The sequence below is a fragment of the Melopsittacus undulatus genome, chromosome 5 (assembly GCF_012275295.1).
Source record: "Melopsittacus undulatus isolate bMelUnd1 chromosome 5, bMelUnd1.mat.Z, whole genome shotgun sequence".
NCBI lineage: Eukaryota > Metazoa > Chordata > Aves > Psittaciformes > Psittaculidae > Melopsittacus > Melopsittacus undulatus.
Window position 1 is genome coordinate 2,054,155 of NC_047531.1, and position 17,492 is coordinate 2,071,646.

Consider the following 17,492-nt stretch of genomic DNA (forward strand, 5'->3'; position numbering starts at 1 on the left):
AGCAGGAGGGCATATCAGGGAACAGTGGGAGTCGTCTTGTTGGTAGCCAACAGCAGAAGGGCCAAAGTATAGGCTGGGAAATGTGTGAGAAAAGGATACTGCTGCCTGAGAGGAAGCAGAAGGCATGAACAGCAGGCGGTTTGGATGGGGAGAGGAAGTTCAGATTAGGGGTGAGGAGGAAAGAGACCACTGCTTGCCTTGATTTATATCCATCCTGAGTATTTGAGAGCATATGGATGTTATGTCCTCATGTTAACATTCTCCACAAATCTTTTTTTGTTTCTCCTTGTTGTGATGATGTGATATTTGCAATGCAAGTTTCCTTGATACTGTTGTTATAGAGACGTTTCTCCTCTCCTCAATGCCAACTATTAAGAGCCATCATGTGCAATAGCATTTGAGCTTATTCTTCTCCTGGCATTAGCAGAGCGATTTCTTCTCTTTATAAACGTTGAAATGTTTTGCAGCTTAGTTATAAATATAGCAAAATCATGTCGCTTTAGTTCCAGCATCTGGTAGGATCACTTTAAAATATAATTGAGTAAAAATTAGAATTTAAACAGCAATTTTGTCCCTATTTTGCTACTTCAAAACGAAAAAATCCAACTTTTTTGTCATGGTATGTATAAACAAATCTCTTCTTTCTTTCATGAGACTAAAAATAACTACAAATGCAGTCTCTTTCCCCAATTGCTTGCAATTTATATTAGCATTGGCTTCAAGATTCAAGAGTGTGGATCTGCCTATTGAACAGTCCCTGAACTGGTGGATATAACACTGTGGGCTTTGTCAGGGAGACAGCCAGACATGAAACCCTGGTTGCCTCTTGTTTACTATTATGGATGTTCACTTTTGGTAATTTCGTAAAGAAATGAAAGGCAGATGAAATGTGTTTGCATCTTCTTGTTCTGCATACAGGTTCCTGAAACATAGGCTATGCACCCAGGATACAGGCATCAGTTCTCTATGCTGTGAAAATGCAGTATTCAACCCCTCTCATGGGGAAGTACGTTCTGAAATGGTGGGATCTGAAATTTAAAAGAGAGATCTATTAATTCTCTCTCCTTTTTTAACCCCTCCCATGCCCCCTTTTTGTTTTCTTACTGCGTTTTTCACTGTCTTGGGTTTTTTGGGAGGGAGGGGGGAGCCTTTGGACCAAACAGGCCATTGAATTTCTGTCTCAGGGTTTGTCTTCTCAACCCTGGACATAGTTTCAGCACACAATTTTTGTTCAGCCCTAATAGTAGGTACATATCTTTGTTCAGGAGAGGAAAACACTTCTTTTCCAAGAGGAAGAAGTAGGTTAGAACACTTGGAAGTAGGTTGTAAGCACTCCTGTGAACCAATTGAGTTTAGTATCTCAGTCTAATCTCCTTCTGAGCAAAGAGTGGCAGTCATGTTCCCTTTTATAAAACAATTCAAGCCTCCATATTCCCAGTTTATGTTAAAACAGTTGACAAAACTTCTGTGATTCTCTGCAAGGAAACATCTCTGTTTCAGAGAGAGCCTACAGAGCTGGAAAAGGGACCACTCTTGCTGTCTTAGAGCTCCTTATTGATTAAGTTCATCTTTGTAAGGGTGAAATATTTCCATTAGTCCTGGTATTTTGTGTTTCTGTGTGCAAGTTGCTAGGGAAAATAACTGGACTTCCAGTAATTTCACTGTTTTGTTTCTTCTCATGGTTTGAAGAGTGAAGATATACACGGGAGATTTGTGGCTATGATTTGAAATGTATTTTGTTAGTCCTTGCTTAGTTGAGCTGCTCTGGGGGAGGCTCTTCTTGGCAAACCCTGTCTGCTGCAGAGATTTGTGCTGTAGTCAGAAACCTGTTATATCTGTTAAAAACATGTAAAAGATGGACCCTGTTGCAAGAGCTCCCTCTAAACTTAAGCCAAAGAGATGATGTGGGTAAAGGATGGATAAAGAAACAGCTCAGTGATCCTACTCCAGGCTTCCCAATTCCTGTGATTTAGATTATGCTGTTCTTAATCTCACCTTAAAACCTCCTTAAAGGCCTCACCCTTTGGACAAGATGGCCAGAAAGAAAAGAAAGCTTAGCATGACTTGGTGGTAGTAGTTTGCTATCTTTTTGCATCACAACACTTTGAGAAAGATGCTTTACAGAGTGAATTTTACATGCCATATCTTCATTTAAAAGCTGTGGCACACATTAAATTTAATTACTCTCCTTCTATGGTTTAAATTGAGGGCAGCCTCAAAAATGAGGGTGGCTTCTATTAAACTTAATTACTTTTCCCTGCAGTCTGCATGGTTAGTAATCGCGGGTAGATTCTAAACAAAGATACAGTAGAGAGATTCTTTTATGAGAATAGAGCTGGGAAGTAGCCTATAAAATACAGAGAGATACCAAATACCTTTTATACTCAGGTTTAATTTATTATTGTTGTAGTTAGCTGGTACAATAACAATAATAATAATACTGTTTCCTTGTGATTAAAAACGTGTTGCTGGGGAAGGGCTCTTAGTTGAATTTGGCCTTTACATGTTTAAGCAATGAATTCTTCAGTCTCTTCAAGTTCTTCTGCAGATTTATGGGGTGAAAAAAGGTTAATGATAGGATTTTTTTTACAATGTGATCTATTGACTATAGATGGCAGATGTGACAGTTAAAATGAAAATTGTTCCAGAAGAAACTTGAGTCAAACTAATTATTGGGGATGTTATAGGGATGTATAATTATATTCACCTTAAAAAAAAGAGGGAGAAAAAGTTTTACTACAACTGTGCTTTTTAAAGAACAAGTGGAGAAATAAAAGCTGTAATTGTTCTTAATTATAGCTAACTGTAATTGCACACCACTGCAATATGCAGCGCATCAGCAGCAGATTAAGAGATCCTGGCATATGTGTAATGTACAGAGCAACTTCGAGCAGAGGTGTAGTTTTATGAATATACTTATGTATAATTCAGGTCTCCTACTTTGGATTCTATCCTTGTTGATTTTATTTTATTTTTATGGCTATTATGGCAAGATAATTGTCACTTGGAAAGTGCTGCTGCTGTGATTTATCTGCTCCAAACGAGTCAGAAACCTTCAAAAGGAAAACTTGTTTTCTCTTACAGCAATGATGGGATGCGACCAGGAGAGATTTTCTCAAATACCTGTGTGTATCTACTGGTGCAGATAGATGGCTAGAGGGGTTTTTATTTCTTTTCTTTGTTTTAAGAATCTCAATATAATCAGCACTAAGCACCCCAGGATTTTGCAGCAGGGCTGAAAATCTTTGCTACCAATCTACTTGCAAGTCTTTTAGATTCAAACCCCTCAAAAATGTAACCCATGAGTCTTAGCCCATGCAAAAATGCTGCTCTGTGCAAAATCTAAGGATGCAAATGCCTAAAGGTAGACTCTGACTTCTCTTTGTACCCGATTTACAGCCCCCTTTTTTTTCCAGCTGCATGCACACAGCTCTTGCTTTTGGGTGCAATTCTGCCTATAGAACATTAAGCTGTTGTTACATAGTGAACTAAAGAGGGAACACAGATGCTTAAAGTAGGCTGTTGAGCTTCAAAACTGCTGGTTGTATTTCCTGCTGTAAACCAGACCATTGCTGAAACAGCGAGGGTCAGTGTGCACAGTATTACGGATGAATGCATGCATGCTCTTGAGATGGTAACTTCTGCATCTCTTGAGTAATTCAGTCATTCAGTTTTTGCTTTGATATGTCAGGATCCTCTCCAATGTTCCCAACTTGTTTTAAACTGTTCATTTTACCCAAAATTAAATAAAATCCATCTGTCAATGAATGCTTGCCTTCCAAACAATGATTCCTCAAAATGTTTTGGTCTTGGACCAGCAGCAGAGTTGATTGCACCTAAACTTTGTGGACCAGAAAGGATCTTTTAGACTGCTAGGATAAGGTTGTGGTTTTGCCCTGCTTCCTGGCACAAACAATAGCCCCAGTTGTAGGGAGCTGTACTCCTAAGTTTGTTTGGCTTTGCAGTTTGGGAAAAGTGTGTATGCCTACTCCAAAGCAGTAAAGAAGGATTTAGGAAGGAACTGTTCATGAAGAACAATGATGCACAAGAAGTGAGTGGCAGATTTCTGGGGGTGCAAAGCAGCGTTGAGAAATCGGGTGAAATCAGCTGCAGCAAAAAGAAGAGGTAAAACGCATGGTTAGGTACACAAGCAAGCACACAAAGAAGCAGGTATAATAGAAGTTAAATGCTTCTTGCAAGTAGCAATAAGGAATTAAAACTTACTCCTTCAAAAGGTTTACTGCATGGAGGATCTGATAACCAGCATGTTCTAAATAAAATGTTCACTTCAAATGGCAGCATCATAGCAAAAAATGTCTATTATAAGGCTGCTAATAAGCCAATGTGAGCAGTATTTCTTGACAGCAGGCTGTGGGTGTTTTTTAATAAATCTATGTTAAGTACAAGAGGAATAAAAGATGAAACCCAAATAGCAATCCACTTTGGCTACTGTTTTCTCATTGCAAGTCTAGATGGATGTATTGACCCTGCTCAGAAATTCTTGAAGGATAATTTTGGTTAGTAGAAGCTAATGTGGAATTAAATGTGTATACACTTGTGTATGTGTTCCCAGAAAAGCTAATGATACGATTCCAGATGCTGAACATGTTCCCCACTCCTCTTTGTTAATACAGTGTTGCTCATGCTCTGCAATAAACTATTATTTCTGTGCTACTTCTGTAATTACATTTAATAATCAGCTCTCACAGTCCAATAGTATCAAACGTAGGAGTCTTTTCAACAAACTATGATAAATAGCTCATTGCAGAACTGTTGTACTTGAGGAAGCTTTATGGCTCTCTTTGTAAGATTTGTCATTTTCTTAATGCAGCTTCAAAAAGCTTGTGGACGTCACTGTATTTTCCCCTTCCCCCTCTGCCTCTGAGTGTAGCTGGGTAAATGAAGCTTAATGTGCCATTTCCAAGCACTGTGACACTCCTCCAGGGCTGGTTACATTTACCATTGCTAAAGTCTAAATAAGTGAGTTTTAATGAGCAGGAATGCTTGCTAATAGCCGATTCAGGTACTTAGTAGTCCATGTTATTTAACTGTGGTAGAATTACAGAACATAAATGGTCTGATGATTAATAGATGTACCTGCTATATATTGCAGCTTAATAGTTTTTGCCATTAAAGAACTATCTTAACATGTCTTGGTTTGGATGTGGTTGGAGAGAAAAGGACTTGCTTGCTGATTTATATCACTGGTGACTTAAACCTCAAAGCACTTCACACCACCATCTATATATTGTTCAGTAACATTAAAGAACTCATTAAAGAATGGTGGTACTTGTGTACTTCAGCTTCCTGAGACGGCCAGCTCAGGTTTATTCTCTCTGCTTAGTGATGTCCAAAACAAACTTAGCCTATCCTTTTAAGGTCAGAAGTAAGACAGTGAATTCAATCTTAATCTCCTTTCTTCTCCCTTCCCTCTCATTTGGGGCACTTGTAAAGGGACCGGTAAGAGCACAGCTTAACTGTTTTTCAAGCAGTTCTGATCTGCAGACAAGCAGGTGGAAAGAGGGAGTTAAAAACAAAGGCAAAAAGTAACAGATGAACAAGAATGAAGAAATAAAAGCATACATCTGTTGTGGCTTGCACTGAGATACTCTGGGAGATACTGCAGTGTTTATGGAGATAATATAAGGGCTGTTTAGAACTGCAGGTAATGGGACACAGACTGCTGGCTGGCAGGCCTGTTCAGAGAGTCCTTGCTGCATTTTTCCTATTCCATGCTATGTTTCAGCCTGATGTTGTTTCTTTTGGATCACAAGGAAAGGAGCTAAGCAGTGGTTGTATCCTTGATCAGCCGCTAGAGAAAGGCATTAACTATTTCAGCAGCTGGATTAAAAGACAAATACAGGCAGATTTCTGTTTTACTCATATAACTTTATGCATCTGTGTGATGATGTGACTTCTTGGGGTTGTTTAGCCTACAGAAGTGCCTAGGGAGACCTTAGAGCAGCCATCCAGTTCTTGAAGGGTGTCTAGAGGGAAGATGGGGAGGTACTGCTTGTCACAGAGTGTGGTGAGTAGACAAGAGGTAAGGGTTTTAAACTGGAAGAGGGTAGATTTAAATCAGACATTAGGAACATATTCTTTACTGTGAGGGTAGTGAGGCACTGGAGAATGCTGCCCAGAGAAGCAGTGGCTGCCCCATCCCTGGCAGTGCTCAAGGCCAGGTTGGACACAGGGGCTTGGAGCAGCTGCTCCAGTGGAAGGGGTCCCTGCCCGTGGCAGGGGTTAGAGCTGGATGAGATTTAAGGTCCCTTCCAACCCAAACCATTCTATGATTCTTCTGTAGAATTAACTCGTGACCCAGAGTTCTCATTCAGTTCTTTATCTGTACAGCTGAGTTTGACCTCAAATTACCTTTGGGACTTAAGGTGTGATTCCCCTCCTTCCTTCAGCACTGTGAAGAAAGAGACTGTGGTGAAGTATGACACTGTAACCAATGGAAATGGTATCATGACCTACAGGTCACCTAGATACCAAATGTGCAAAACCTTCTGCCCAGAGAGGTTACAGTAGCATATGGGGAGGTCTGTCTGCTCTGTTTGGGGTGATCCTTCTTTGGAGAGTGACAGAGGGTATTTTCCTCCCACTGAGCTCATACACCTCCCTAAGACAGGAGCCTGTGCATCCCTTTGTTCTCTCCTTGCACTAATGGGGTGAAGATGTAGGAGTCGGTACCGCAGTGGATTCTCCCACATGCTCCTCCTGCTGCTTGCTGTGCCCCAGAGAGACAGATTCTGCACCCATGATGCTTCCTTCGCTCACTTCTGAGTCATTAACTTTCAAAATGCAGCATTTCCCTAAGAAAACACACAGCATCAGCAGTCCCTGTGACAGCCGCATCTGCGCATCCACAGTGGCAGGGGCTGACCTTGGAGCAAAGCACCAAAGCAGAACCTTCTTGCATTTCTTCTCTATACCCTGATAATTCTCCCTGATGACCCTGGCTAAACTATATCCTATCCATGGCCCTATTAACAACACGGACACACTGCTGTGGTGGTTCTACCTGTTCGTTTTTACCTTGCTCTTTAATACCACAGCAGATGATGTGAGAGAGAGGAGCTTTCATCTGATGGTCTTGGGGTGTACTTAGACAAGGGGACTAGATCTTAGCTGGGATTTGCAGGTAAATTGCAAGGAATGAGGATTCTGGCCTAATTCTGCTTGAACTTGTAAGCTACACTATTGATATCATCAGAGATGTTAGGGGGGAGGTGTTTATATTGAAACTTGACTTTTTATGGGATATATTAAACAGTCACAACAACACGGGCATGTTTTATTTGGGGTATTATTTGTATACTAGATGTACAGTGGACTTACACTGTTTTGGTGGCAGGCGCTTCTCACTGCATACACAGAGATTTCTTTCCTCCTTAGCTAAGGAGGAAGGACAAAAACAGAAGTAGCAAATTGAGGAATAGTGAGAAACGCAACTCTTAAAAATAATCATCAGAGAAAACAACAAACATGTTTGCTCATGTCCTTTATCTCAGTCAGCTAATCTTGCAGAATGTCAGCTCGTATAGAAATAGATTTTTACATATGAACTTGTTACATCACTTCCTAAAAAAAAGGAGTATTTAGCTTGTATTTAAATAGCACATTCAGAGGCTGTTTATGCAGTATTTCTGCTGCAAATGTATGATCCTTGTTAGCTAGCTAAGCGCTGTGTGAAGTTTTAACACGACAATGTATTTATTTGCTCCTTACTGTGTGAAAGAGAAAAAACTTACAAAGTATCAGTGTGAAATCTTCACATTTTTAATACCTTAATTTTAAAGAGAAATTAATTTGTTTTCTACCATTTTGAGCTCTGCTGGTCAGAGGGAACAATTCTAGAAAAAAATATATGCTAAAACATGTGATGCAGAGAAAAAAACCTGTGAAATCCATCAAATTAGTCATGGCAAAATTGAATTCAAAATGTAAACCCCATTTTATCCAAATGTAGCTTGTTTGTTTTGCTGCACTCTAACAAAGCTGAGAACTGTGTCATTTCTGACTGGTGAAATATCTTGTGTCTCACAACGGCATTTCAATACATGCTATTAATTCTTCCACGTTAACTCTGACATAGACCCCCATGTGGTTTTAGGGGGTGCAGAGACAACAATGTGTCTTTGGAGGTGCCATTTTTCAACTGAAATGTGAAATCAATGCCTTGAACCATTTGTGGTCATTACAAATCCCATGGCACTCTTCTGCAAGAGTAGAGACATTGACTCCCAAGTCCTGGTGAAATTCCAGCTATGTAATTATATTCCTCCTGATGCAGCCTTCCTTTTAAAGCTAACTTAGTGTTCCTCTTCAACTGTGCTCCCCCACTTTAAGTGGAAAATACTTCTTTCCCTTTGTAAATTGTCTTTAGTTCTGCTTTATCCTGACATCCAGTAGAAGTCTTTTCTCTTACCACATCAGTGATGCAAGTGCATGCAGTAAAAGAGTGTGTGTGTGTGCAGAACCCCTACAATTAAAAAAGCTGTTTATTGAGGGACTAATTAAAAACCATGGGAATTAATGGGGTGTATCCCTTTGAGTTAGTTGTCACAGGAGCCATGAATGCTGTAGCTGAGATGTGTTGCTCAACCATATGGTTCAGACCCCTCTCGACCCTGATCTTGTGTTGCTGAGTGTAGCATAGAGAGTTGGTGGTATGGTCACTGCTTCCTGTCTGTGTGTAGGCAGGACCAGGAAATAGTGGTCAAAAGCATCAGTTGTGTTATTTGTTCTGGTAAGCCAGATTTGCCATCAGGGCAAAACAAGGAACAACTCATGGTTATGTAATATTAGGAAATACTTCAAGATAGAACTTCCTAGTTATCAACATCATCACAATTTGTTACACCCACTTTGTCAGCATGCTTGGCATATACAGCTATGCCCACATTGGATATTAATGGAAAAATACGTAACTTTTCAAATGATCCTCCTAGATACCTCATTTCTCTTCAACTTGTACTTATTTCTGTTCACAAATACATCCCTTTGGTATGAATAATGCCTGTGGCAGGTGTAGGGCTCTGGTTAGTAAAGGATTGAACGTTTCATCCAAACCAGAAATATCAGCTTAACATTTGGGTTTCTTTTGTGCTTCATGGAAAATGGTTGTAAATGATAGAGCTGCTGCTATATATCCTAGGGAATCAAAGGGGTCATGGTCACTTGTCCGAGAGATGACACCACCTTCTAACCTCCCTGGCTGAAATGATGGCTGTCTGCTCTGATGGATAGAACCATGGCCTCAGGGTTTGGATGCTTCTCTTCACAAACTGGAAGTCTCCCATATTCTGCATCCTGGGGGGGTTCTGATTGCATTTGTGCTGTTTTCTTAATACCACAGCATATAGATTCCTTCTTCAGCTTCGCTCTTATCCTTATGTCCTTATCCTTACTTGCCCTGTGTGCCGTAGGCGGGCCTTACCTCTCCCCAAAGCATGAGATGGAAAAAGGAAGAACAGTGACACACTTGCAGGAATGTGTTGCTGCCTTCCTTTCTGCATTTTCCCCAGCACCCTGACAGATTGCATAGCTTGAATCCATATGCTTTCCTGTTCACAACAAAAAGTGTTCTTGATGGAGACCTAAGGCTTTCCAAATCACTAAGGGTCATGATCCTGCAAAGCAAAGATAATGTTTCTAAGCAGAGTCTTGACCCGCATGGTTTGAAGTCAGTATCTGCAAGGTTTCCAGGCATGCATCTAGTAGAATATGCACAAGAGGATCTCAGTTGTCCTTTAAACCCCTGCCCTGTCTCTTGTGCTTCAGATTACACTTCTGCAGATGCACAGCATAGACTATTAAACTGGACAAAAATGATGGACAGTTAAACCTCAGAGCTGTGTTGTGCAAAACCATGGGTGTAGGTGGGTAACAACAGCTGCCAGTCAGCCTCTGAGGGAAGAGCACCATATGATCCCTCAGTGAACAAAACATGTAATACAAACACAACACTTCCCAAATATTCTGGAGAGTTTTCCTGAACAACTTTCTTTAAACAAAACTAATGGGCAATAAAGTCTGTTTGCTGATCGCTACGCAGATCTTCCCACTTGCACTTCACTATGAGGTTTGACTAAAATATTTATACTTTATTGCTTTGGTACACATCCTACTCCGATCCTACAGGAAGGATTTCTTAGCCTGAAGAGAGAAATGCCAAAATGTGTGTGTGGTGCTTGGTTGCTTGGTTCACCCACATTGGCTTCCTGGGTTTTGAGCATAACTCTGAAGCCCTCTATGGAGCATGCAGGTCTTTTCCAGTAGGTCAAAGCTCCTCACAGGTCTAGTGAATGATTTGTAAACCTGCAGTTTGATATATTTGGAAGGCCACATCTGAGAGGGTAGCATTTTGGGGTACAGCACTCCCACCTCCCCCCCTCCTGGCTTCAATAGCACTTTCATCTTCCATATGTACAGACCACACCACCCCAGATCCATCCTACACCACTGAACACAAAAGGGGAAGTTGTAAACGACCTTCCTGGAAATGCTGCAAATGCACTTTGTAATGTCATCCTCCACCTAATACCTTTTCCAGGGCTTTAGCCTAGTTCTCTTCTGTCCTTAGTGTTGTTGTGCATTAGCTTATACCCTTTGCCTTGTCACAGATTTTGGTGGAATTCAGGGGCAGCCCTGATGATGCATCTGGGTTCACATCTTCACCCTTTTCCAAGGTCATCCATTCATATCACAGACTGGACATGAAAATAAATGGTTTTATATTCAGTCTACCTTTGAGAATTATCTGTTTCTTGGTTTTATCAAAAGAAAAAAATACTATTATCCTTCTCTTGTTTTCATCCAAGAAAAATAATAATTTCTGTAGATACAGTAAATGATGAGTTATCTTTATTGTATGTGTCATTTGGGAGTACTGGGGATCTGAAAATTGGTTGCATAAGTCTAGCTTCAGTTTCTTGAAATACTGCAGAGTGAGTATCCATTATCTTTAAATAAACTTTAAGGGTTTTCTTGATGAGTAATTTGCTCCATAAGATTTTCTTTTTTAAACACTCAGGAAATGTATTTATAGCACAGTGTTTAAATTCCTGATATTTATAGGACAGTTACAGTGGACATTAACCATCTTCAGCATCCCGTGTACCACTTTGTTTTCAGTGACATTGCAGAGATAATTGTGCTTGTTTTCTAGGAAAACTATATCATAATTATAATCTAAAGGGTTTGGGGTTTTTTGTAATAGTTTAAATGCTTACTGGGTTGATGAGTGATGAGTGAACTCTGTGGACATTTGGGAAGTAATCAGACTTCCCTTTACTTATGAGTTTGAGTTTGATCTGTATTTCAAAACTCATTCCCTTACATATTTTTGTTTAAAATTGGAATTTGATCCAACCAAATGTGAAACCAGCAGCACAATTAATTACATGAAAAATGTATATGCTAAAGGTCTTGCAGGATCTTTGTTTAACATTCTGAGCACATTCAGGGTGGTTTTTTCATCACTGTATCGACTCTCTAATAATTGTTTTTATAACGCCAGCATCTCTTGTAGAGAGGGTTATTTAACAGAAATGAAAATCTTTAGGAATCTAGATGCACCAATCACTCACTTTTCTGCTCAGAAGCTGGCAGTGTGTTTCCAGTTTAACGTCCTCTTTTAAACCTAGCTTCTGCTGCTGCTTGATGCTTCCTGTAGTACCCACCCGTGATTTGTCTGCTTGTCTCTTTAAGCTGGATGAGCAACTGCTATTTTATCAGTTGTGCTCCCAAGTCCTAAAGCAATAAGGTTTGTGCTATTCTGTTATTAGAGTGATAATAGGTAGCTAAAGGATAGGGAGTCCCTTTAGGAAAAGAAAAAAAGAAACACCCAGCTTGACTTTTTAGTCCAGGTTCTTCCCCCAAAAAAAGCATTTTCATTGAAATGCCTTTTTTTCCCCCATTTCATTTTCACTGAAAGGAGATGATGCCTGTAATTAGTGGTAGAACGGAAAAATTTCTTGACTGTTGGAACCATTCAGTGATCCAGTTCTTTGATAGGTTATGGAAAAATACCTTATTAATCCTTTGAACTGTGTAAGTCACGAGTAGGGCTTGGGAAATAAGGTGGTGTGATACCAGTGTGCAGGAGTTTAATGAAAACAAAATAATCTAAAGCATATAGCTGTATCAAATTACCCCATAGAAACCAAGTCTGTATTGCTCCACTCTAATTTCATTTTCTTATCTCTTTACATTCTCTTCCTTTTGCTCCTGGCTCTCACCTTTGATGTCATTTATATCATGGACTTTGTTCATCACAGGCACAGCTAAATACATACCTGTCTGCCTTTCTGCTGGGGTGGGAATAGGCTCTTCTGAGAGAGGCTTAAATGTCTCCTGGTCTGTCACTGAATGGTGTGTGCAAGAAAAGGGTGTGAAATGTCTTTCTATTTTTTTGCTTATTCCCCTTTGCAACCACTGAGCACGGTTCTGATCTGTGCCTTTTGAAGCAAAACACTGGGAGGTTTAAGGCATCCTTCTGTGACCAGCAAACTGCACACCTTGAAGATAGAGACTCAGTGAAAATGCAAAGCCCTGTGTGTTTAGAGGGACCATTTTATCTTCTCTGACACTGTAATGGAGTCTACAATTGCCAATAACCATTAAGGAAAGAGCCCGGGTGTCATTGTGGGGTACTCAATTAAAAAAAATTAATAATTAAAAAAACCCAGACCCTTGCTCATAATTCATATAGTGTCAAAAAACATGGGGGGATCTAGAACTGTGAATTATTGCAAGTCTAATATAATAACTCTGTAGCTACTGCATTAAAAGAAGTGTCTTCAGAACATGGTGAAGTGCTGCAAGAGCCTCCAAAAATGTCTTTCTTTTTGCCTTTTTCTTTTCCTTTTTGGATTTAGAAAGAAATTAGGCTTCGGGGTTCAATATGTAAGAGCATAACGTTTATACCCTCACAATACAAATGTGTCGGCTTGGTTCCGTACTTCCTTATAAGATCCATGGCTTTGGAAATTGTTAAGGCAAGGAAGATTTGGAGACCTGTCTTGATTACCACCAGGACCCCTCAAAAAAGATGTGGGTGGGAAGATTTTCTGTTCCTCAGCTGAAAACAAGAGATTTTGTGGAGATTTGTCCCATAGCACAAGTTCAAAGCTCCAAATGTGAAAATCTGCTGTTTAGATCTCAAATGCTGAAGCAAATAGGGCATGAACCAGCCAGCTGTCTTCTATGCAGCAGACTTAAACATAGGACAAAGAGTTCGTAACTGAATGAGCAACATGTGAAACGAGATGGACTTCTGCTCGAGTCTAGGACAGAAAACTCCCTTAATACCTCCTTGCTGGTTTTCTTGAGGTCTGGCACATAGAAGAGAAAGGAGAAATGGGGCTGTCAAACTGTTTTCCTGTTGTTTGGATCCAAGTAAATGTGCTGGGAAGGGGAGCAAGGACACAGTGGTTGTAGATCTAGGGTGCTATACATATGTAATGATAATGTATTTAATTGTTCTTTAATGTGACATGCCCATTTTCACTATCTTTTTCTTTTGCAATTTGTTTCCCTCAGATTGCAAACCCACAAAATAGATTCAAACAAGTAGATTGGATCAGAAATCTCATATTTGGAAAAGAGCTATTGCCTAAAACCCAGTATAAGAAGAGTTAACCTTAGCATGATATTCTTTTCAGTCATGACATGGTTATATATCTGTCTAATGTCTTGCTTTTGCTGTAGTACTGAAAAAAGGGAACTTTTTCTACTAGAAAGTTGGCCCACCACTACGTTTTGTCTATGTCAGATAATGCAGTGTTGGCATTTGTAGTAGTGATAATGTTGTGCCCTAAAAAATGAGTAACTGAACTCTTGAGAACTTTATTCTGATGAAATCCCTAAATCACATTCCATCATCTGCTTCTCACATTCTTTTGTATATGATCATGTGGACATCACATCCACAAGTAACGTATTTCTCTATAAAGCTGTATGTGTCTGCACTCCTAAAAATACAGGCAGTATAAAGGTCTTTAAAATCTTATAACTTCTTTAAACACAAGCTAAGTTTTCCTCCCTTTGTGTCTTTCAGAGAGACTGCCACAGAGTTATCTGGAACATTACCAAGGTAAGCAAGTTGCTCTAAACTACATCTGTGTATCAACGTCTGAAAGGTGCTGAAAGAAGCAAGACCTTTTGAGCCAGAACATGATCCTTTTCCTAAGGAAAACTGCTAGGATACTGAGAACTGGAGGGCAGAGAGGAGAATACACACTGCATGACATAGACAAATAGACTGTGAAATACTGGCACGACCAAAACTACACAGCTTAGAGCAACATGTTGGAAGTTGCTTTGAGGCTTAGCACAGTTGTGCACCTGATGAGAAAAATCCCAGATGTGGCTTTCTTCCAGCTGTGCAATTATACCTATTGCAGGTGGTTTGGCTTTTGCTTGAAATTTCACCTGAGGGATGAAGGGAGAAGAACTTGGTTGTAGAAGGAGAAAAACACTGTGATCTTAAGGCATTTTCACTTGGAAAGCAGGAAAGCAGCTTAGACCAACTTCTATGCCGAGGAAGCTTTTCATTAAATAATAGAACTAGACAAGACTCCTAGGCTGCAGTAGAGGTTTTTGAAGAGACCTGCCTGTGTTTTGTCAGAGGATGCAATAAAGTGCTGTAATGATGCACAGAGAGAAAAAGGTGAAGTGGAACAAAAAAACTAATATGGTAACCTGTTACATAGCAGAGATGCTTGGTAAGTAAAGAAAACGGTGCTCTCAGTCCTCTTGCATCTTCTGCCATCAGTTTTTGTACTCTGAGGTGCAGGGGATTTTAATGGGGTCATCGGTTTGGGGTCTTTTTGCTACCTATGATTCGTATAAGTGCTGTAGAGAAGAGAAGGCTGCTTGGAGACCTTATAGCAGCCTTCCAGTATCTGAAGGGGGCCTACAGGGATGCTGGAGAGGGACTCTTCATTAGGGACTGTAGTGATAGGACAAAGGTAATGGGTTAAAACTTAAACAGGGGAAGTTTAGATTGCATATAAGGAAGAAGTTCTTTCCTGTTAGGGTGGTGAGGCACTGGAATGGGTTGCCCAGGGAGGTTGTGAATGCTCCATCCCTGGCAGTGTTCAAGGCCAGGTTGAATGAAGCCTAGGGTGACATGGTTGAGTGTGAAGTTTACCTGCCCATGGCAGGGGGGTTGGAACTGGATGATCTTAAGGTCCTTCCCAACCAAATTCATGATTCTATGATTATTTCTTTTCTAAGACAGAAAGGAATTGTCTGCCTTTCTTTATGGTGGATGTAGTATATCAGTTGGCTAGTTTCTATTGTAAGCTGTGAAAGTGTAGATTATCATAGTATGTGATGGTTTTCCACCTGTATGTGATGATTTTTTCCCCCTCTGTAATGTGTCACCTTGCTCTGTAAGTATAAAGTTGTGTGATTTATATCAGGTGTTCGTTTATTAGATTCCTTTCTTTTTACGTCTTACCATCACTTGATATTCTGAGCTCTGCAAGCAAATATGCTGGTGAAATTTTGCCAAGCATTTGCAGTGCTGACCAATAACCAGGTCTGCCTGATATACAGAAGATTTTATTCATCTTCATTGCAAAAGAATTACAATTCTTCACATAAACAAAAATAAAGAAAGAAAACAGGGATTCGACAGAGCAGCTGTCTCCTTGTTTAGGAATGTCAACAACAATGCCTAGCTATATCTTTTAATATGTTTAGTGCTAGAATATTTCTAGTTAGACCACATGCCCCAGTTGGTTAGGTATTATATGACTAATATACTGGAAACATGAAGTCCTTGTACTGCAGAAATGAATTCCACTTTAAATTAAAGCTAAAATGAGAGCTATGGGTGCTTGAATAAACATTGCATTTCATACTTGCCATTAATGATTGCGTAAATGTGGCTTTTGAGTTATTACCACAAGGCTTTAATTTCAGCCATGGCAAGATGTCACCGGTAAAAATCAGATTGTACAAGCAATGTGCACAAGGCATTGCAATTGTGTTATAAATATTAAAGCCTATAATCTTGTCCTGATTTAAAACAAATGTTTACAGCTGTGCACAGGTTGGCTACTCCTCCAGCCTTCATGGGGATTCACCTGTTCCTGCATTTCTCTAAACAAGTTGTTCCTTGGAGTTTTTAATCTTACGCTGTGATGTATTAATCTATTTTTTTTTGTTCTTCTTTTAAACTTCAAGTGAACCATATTTCTATTATTAATTCATAGCAGCAAAACAGTCTAATTTCCCCTCCTACATCACATCTTCTTCCACCTGCAGCTATTTCATAGCATATAAAATTTTAGGTGTTGCACCTTGAAATGATGAAACTAATAACCACTTTCCCACAGTCACTGTGCTTGTTGTATTTTGTCTGATGGGGCTGAAAAAGCCTTCTGTAATGCTAGAAATGTAACTCTCATTTCTGCAAGCAAACCTGATGTCTTTTCTCAGGGCATTAATGACTCATAGAACCACAGAATGGTTTGGGTTGGAAGAGACATTAAAGCTCATCCAGTTCCAACCCACTGCCATGGGAAGGGACACCTTCCCCTAGACCAGGCTGCTCCAAGCCCCATGCAACCTGGCCTTGAAGACTGAGGCCCTGTGCCAGGATCTCACCACCTTCATGGTGAAGAACTTCTTCCTTATATCCAACTGAAATCTCCCCTGTTTAAGCTTATACCTGTTACCCTTTGTCCTCTGTCTACTGTCCGTGATGAAGAGTCCCTTTCTGCCATCCTTGTAGCCCCCTTCAGACACTGGAAGCTGCTATGAGGTCTCCACACAGCCTTCTCTTCTCCAGGCTGAACAGCTCCAATTTTTGTTACCCTGTAGATTCAAGGCTATATTTGCGGCAAGGATTGAACAAATACTTCTCAAGCATTAATGAAAGTGGTGAAAGTGTTTTCAGTGCAAGCGATGTAAGTGTGAGCAGATGTGTCTGTACTTGGAATGTGTTGTCTGACTGTCAGGAAGGATTAGACACTGGTGGCACTAATTTTTTGTTGTAATTAAAGCCAAAATCGAAGAACTGATGAAAAAGGAAAAAAAGTCTCCAAATTTTACATAGTTGACTTAAGGGAAGTTCAGGATTTTTCCTAGAAAGCCTTTGTAAAGGTTCTGAAGTTACAGAAGAGAGTATTTTTTGCTGTCTCTTATAGTAACCAAGTGAGGTTATGCGTGTGTGTTTTTAAAAGAGCAAACATAACAGTGTCTTGTAAAATGGTGATTTTTAATGTAGTCATTTTCCATTAAATATTGCTGATTGTTCTCTAGTTATTATATTTAAGAGGAAGAAGAAATTACCTTCTTGCCAACGAAGAATATGTATCATTGATAGGCAAAAGCAGAAAACTGAGTTGGGGGGCATCATTTAGAAGGAAATCTGCTAGATTAACTTTGCCTGTAGAAAGACATGCACGATTATATTGAGTCAGTTTTAATTTACCAGTTATTTCTGATGATTTTGGGAAGCTCAGGCTAGG

The 17,492-nt window shown here is 39.9% G+C and overlaps 1 protein-coding gene across 1 annotated transcript in view; it reads left to right on the forward strand.

The window, feature by feature from the left end:
• Positions 1-17,492, forward strand: part of CELF2 (CUGBP Elav-like family member 2) — a 378,952-nt gene that overhangs the window by 53,344 nt on the left and 308,116 nt on the right. The window contains exon 2 of the mRNA XM_013128049.3: positions 14,066-14,101. Coding sequence (XP_012983503.1) covers positions 14,066-14,101 — 36 coding nt within the window. The remainder of the gene's footprint in view (positions 1-14,065; positions 14,102-17,492) is intronic.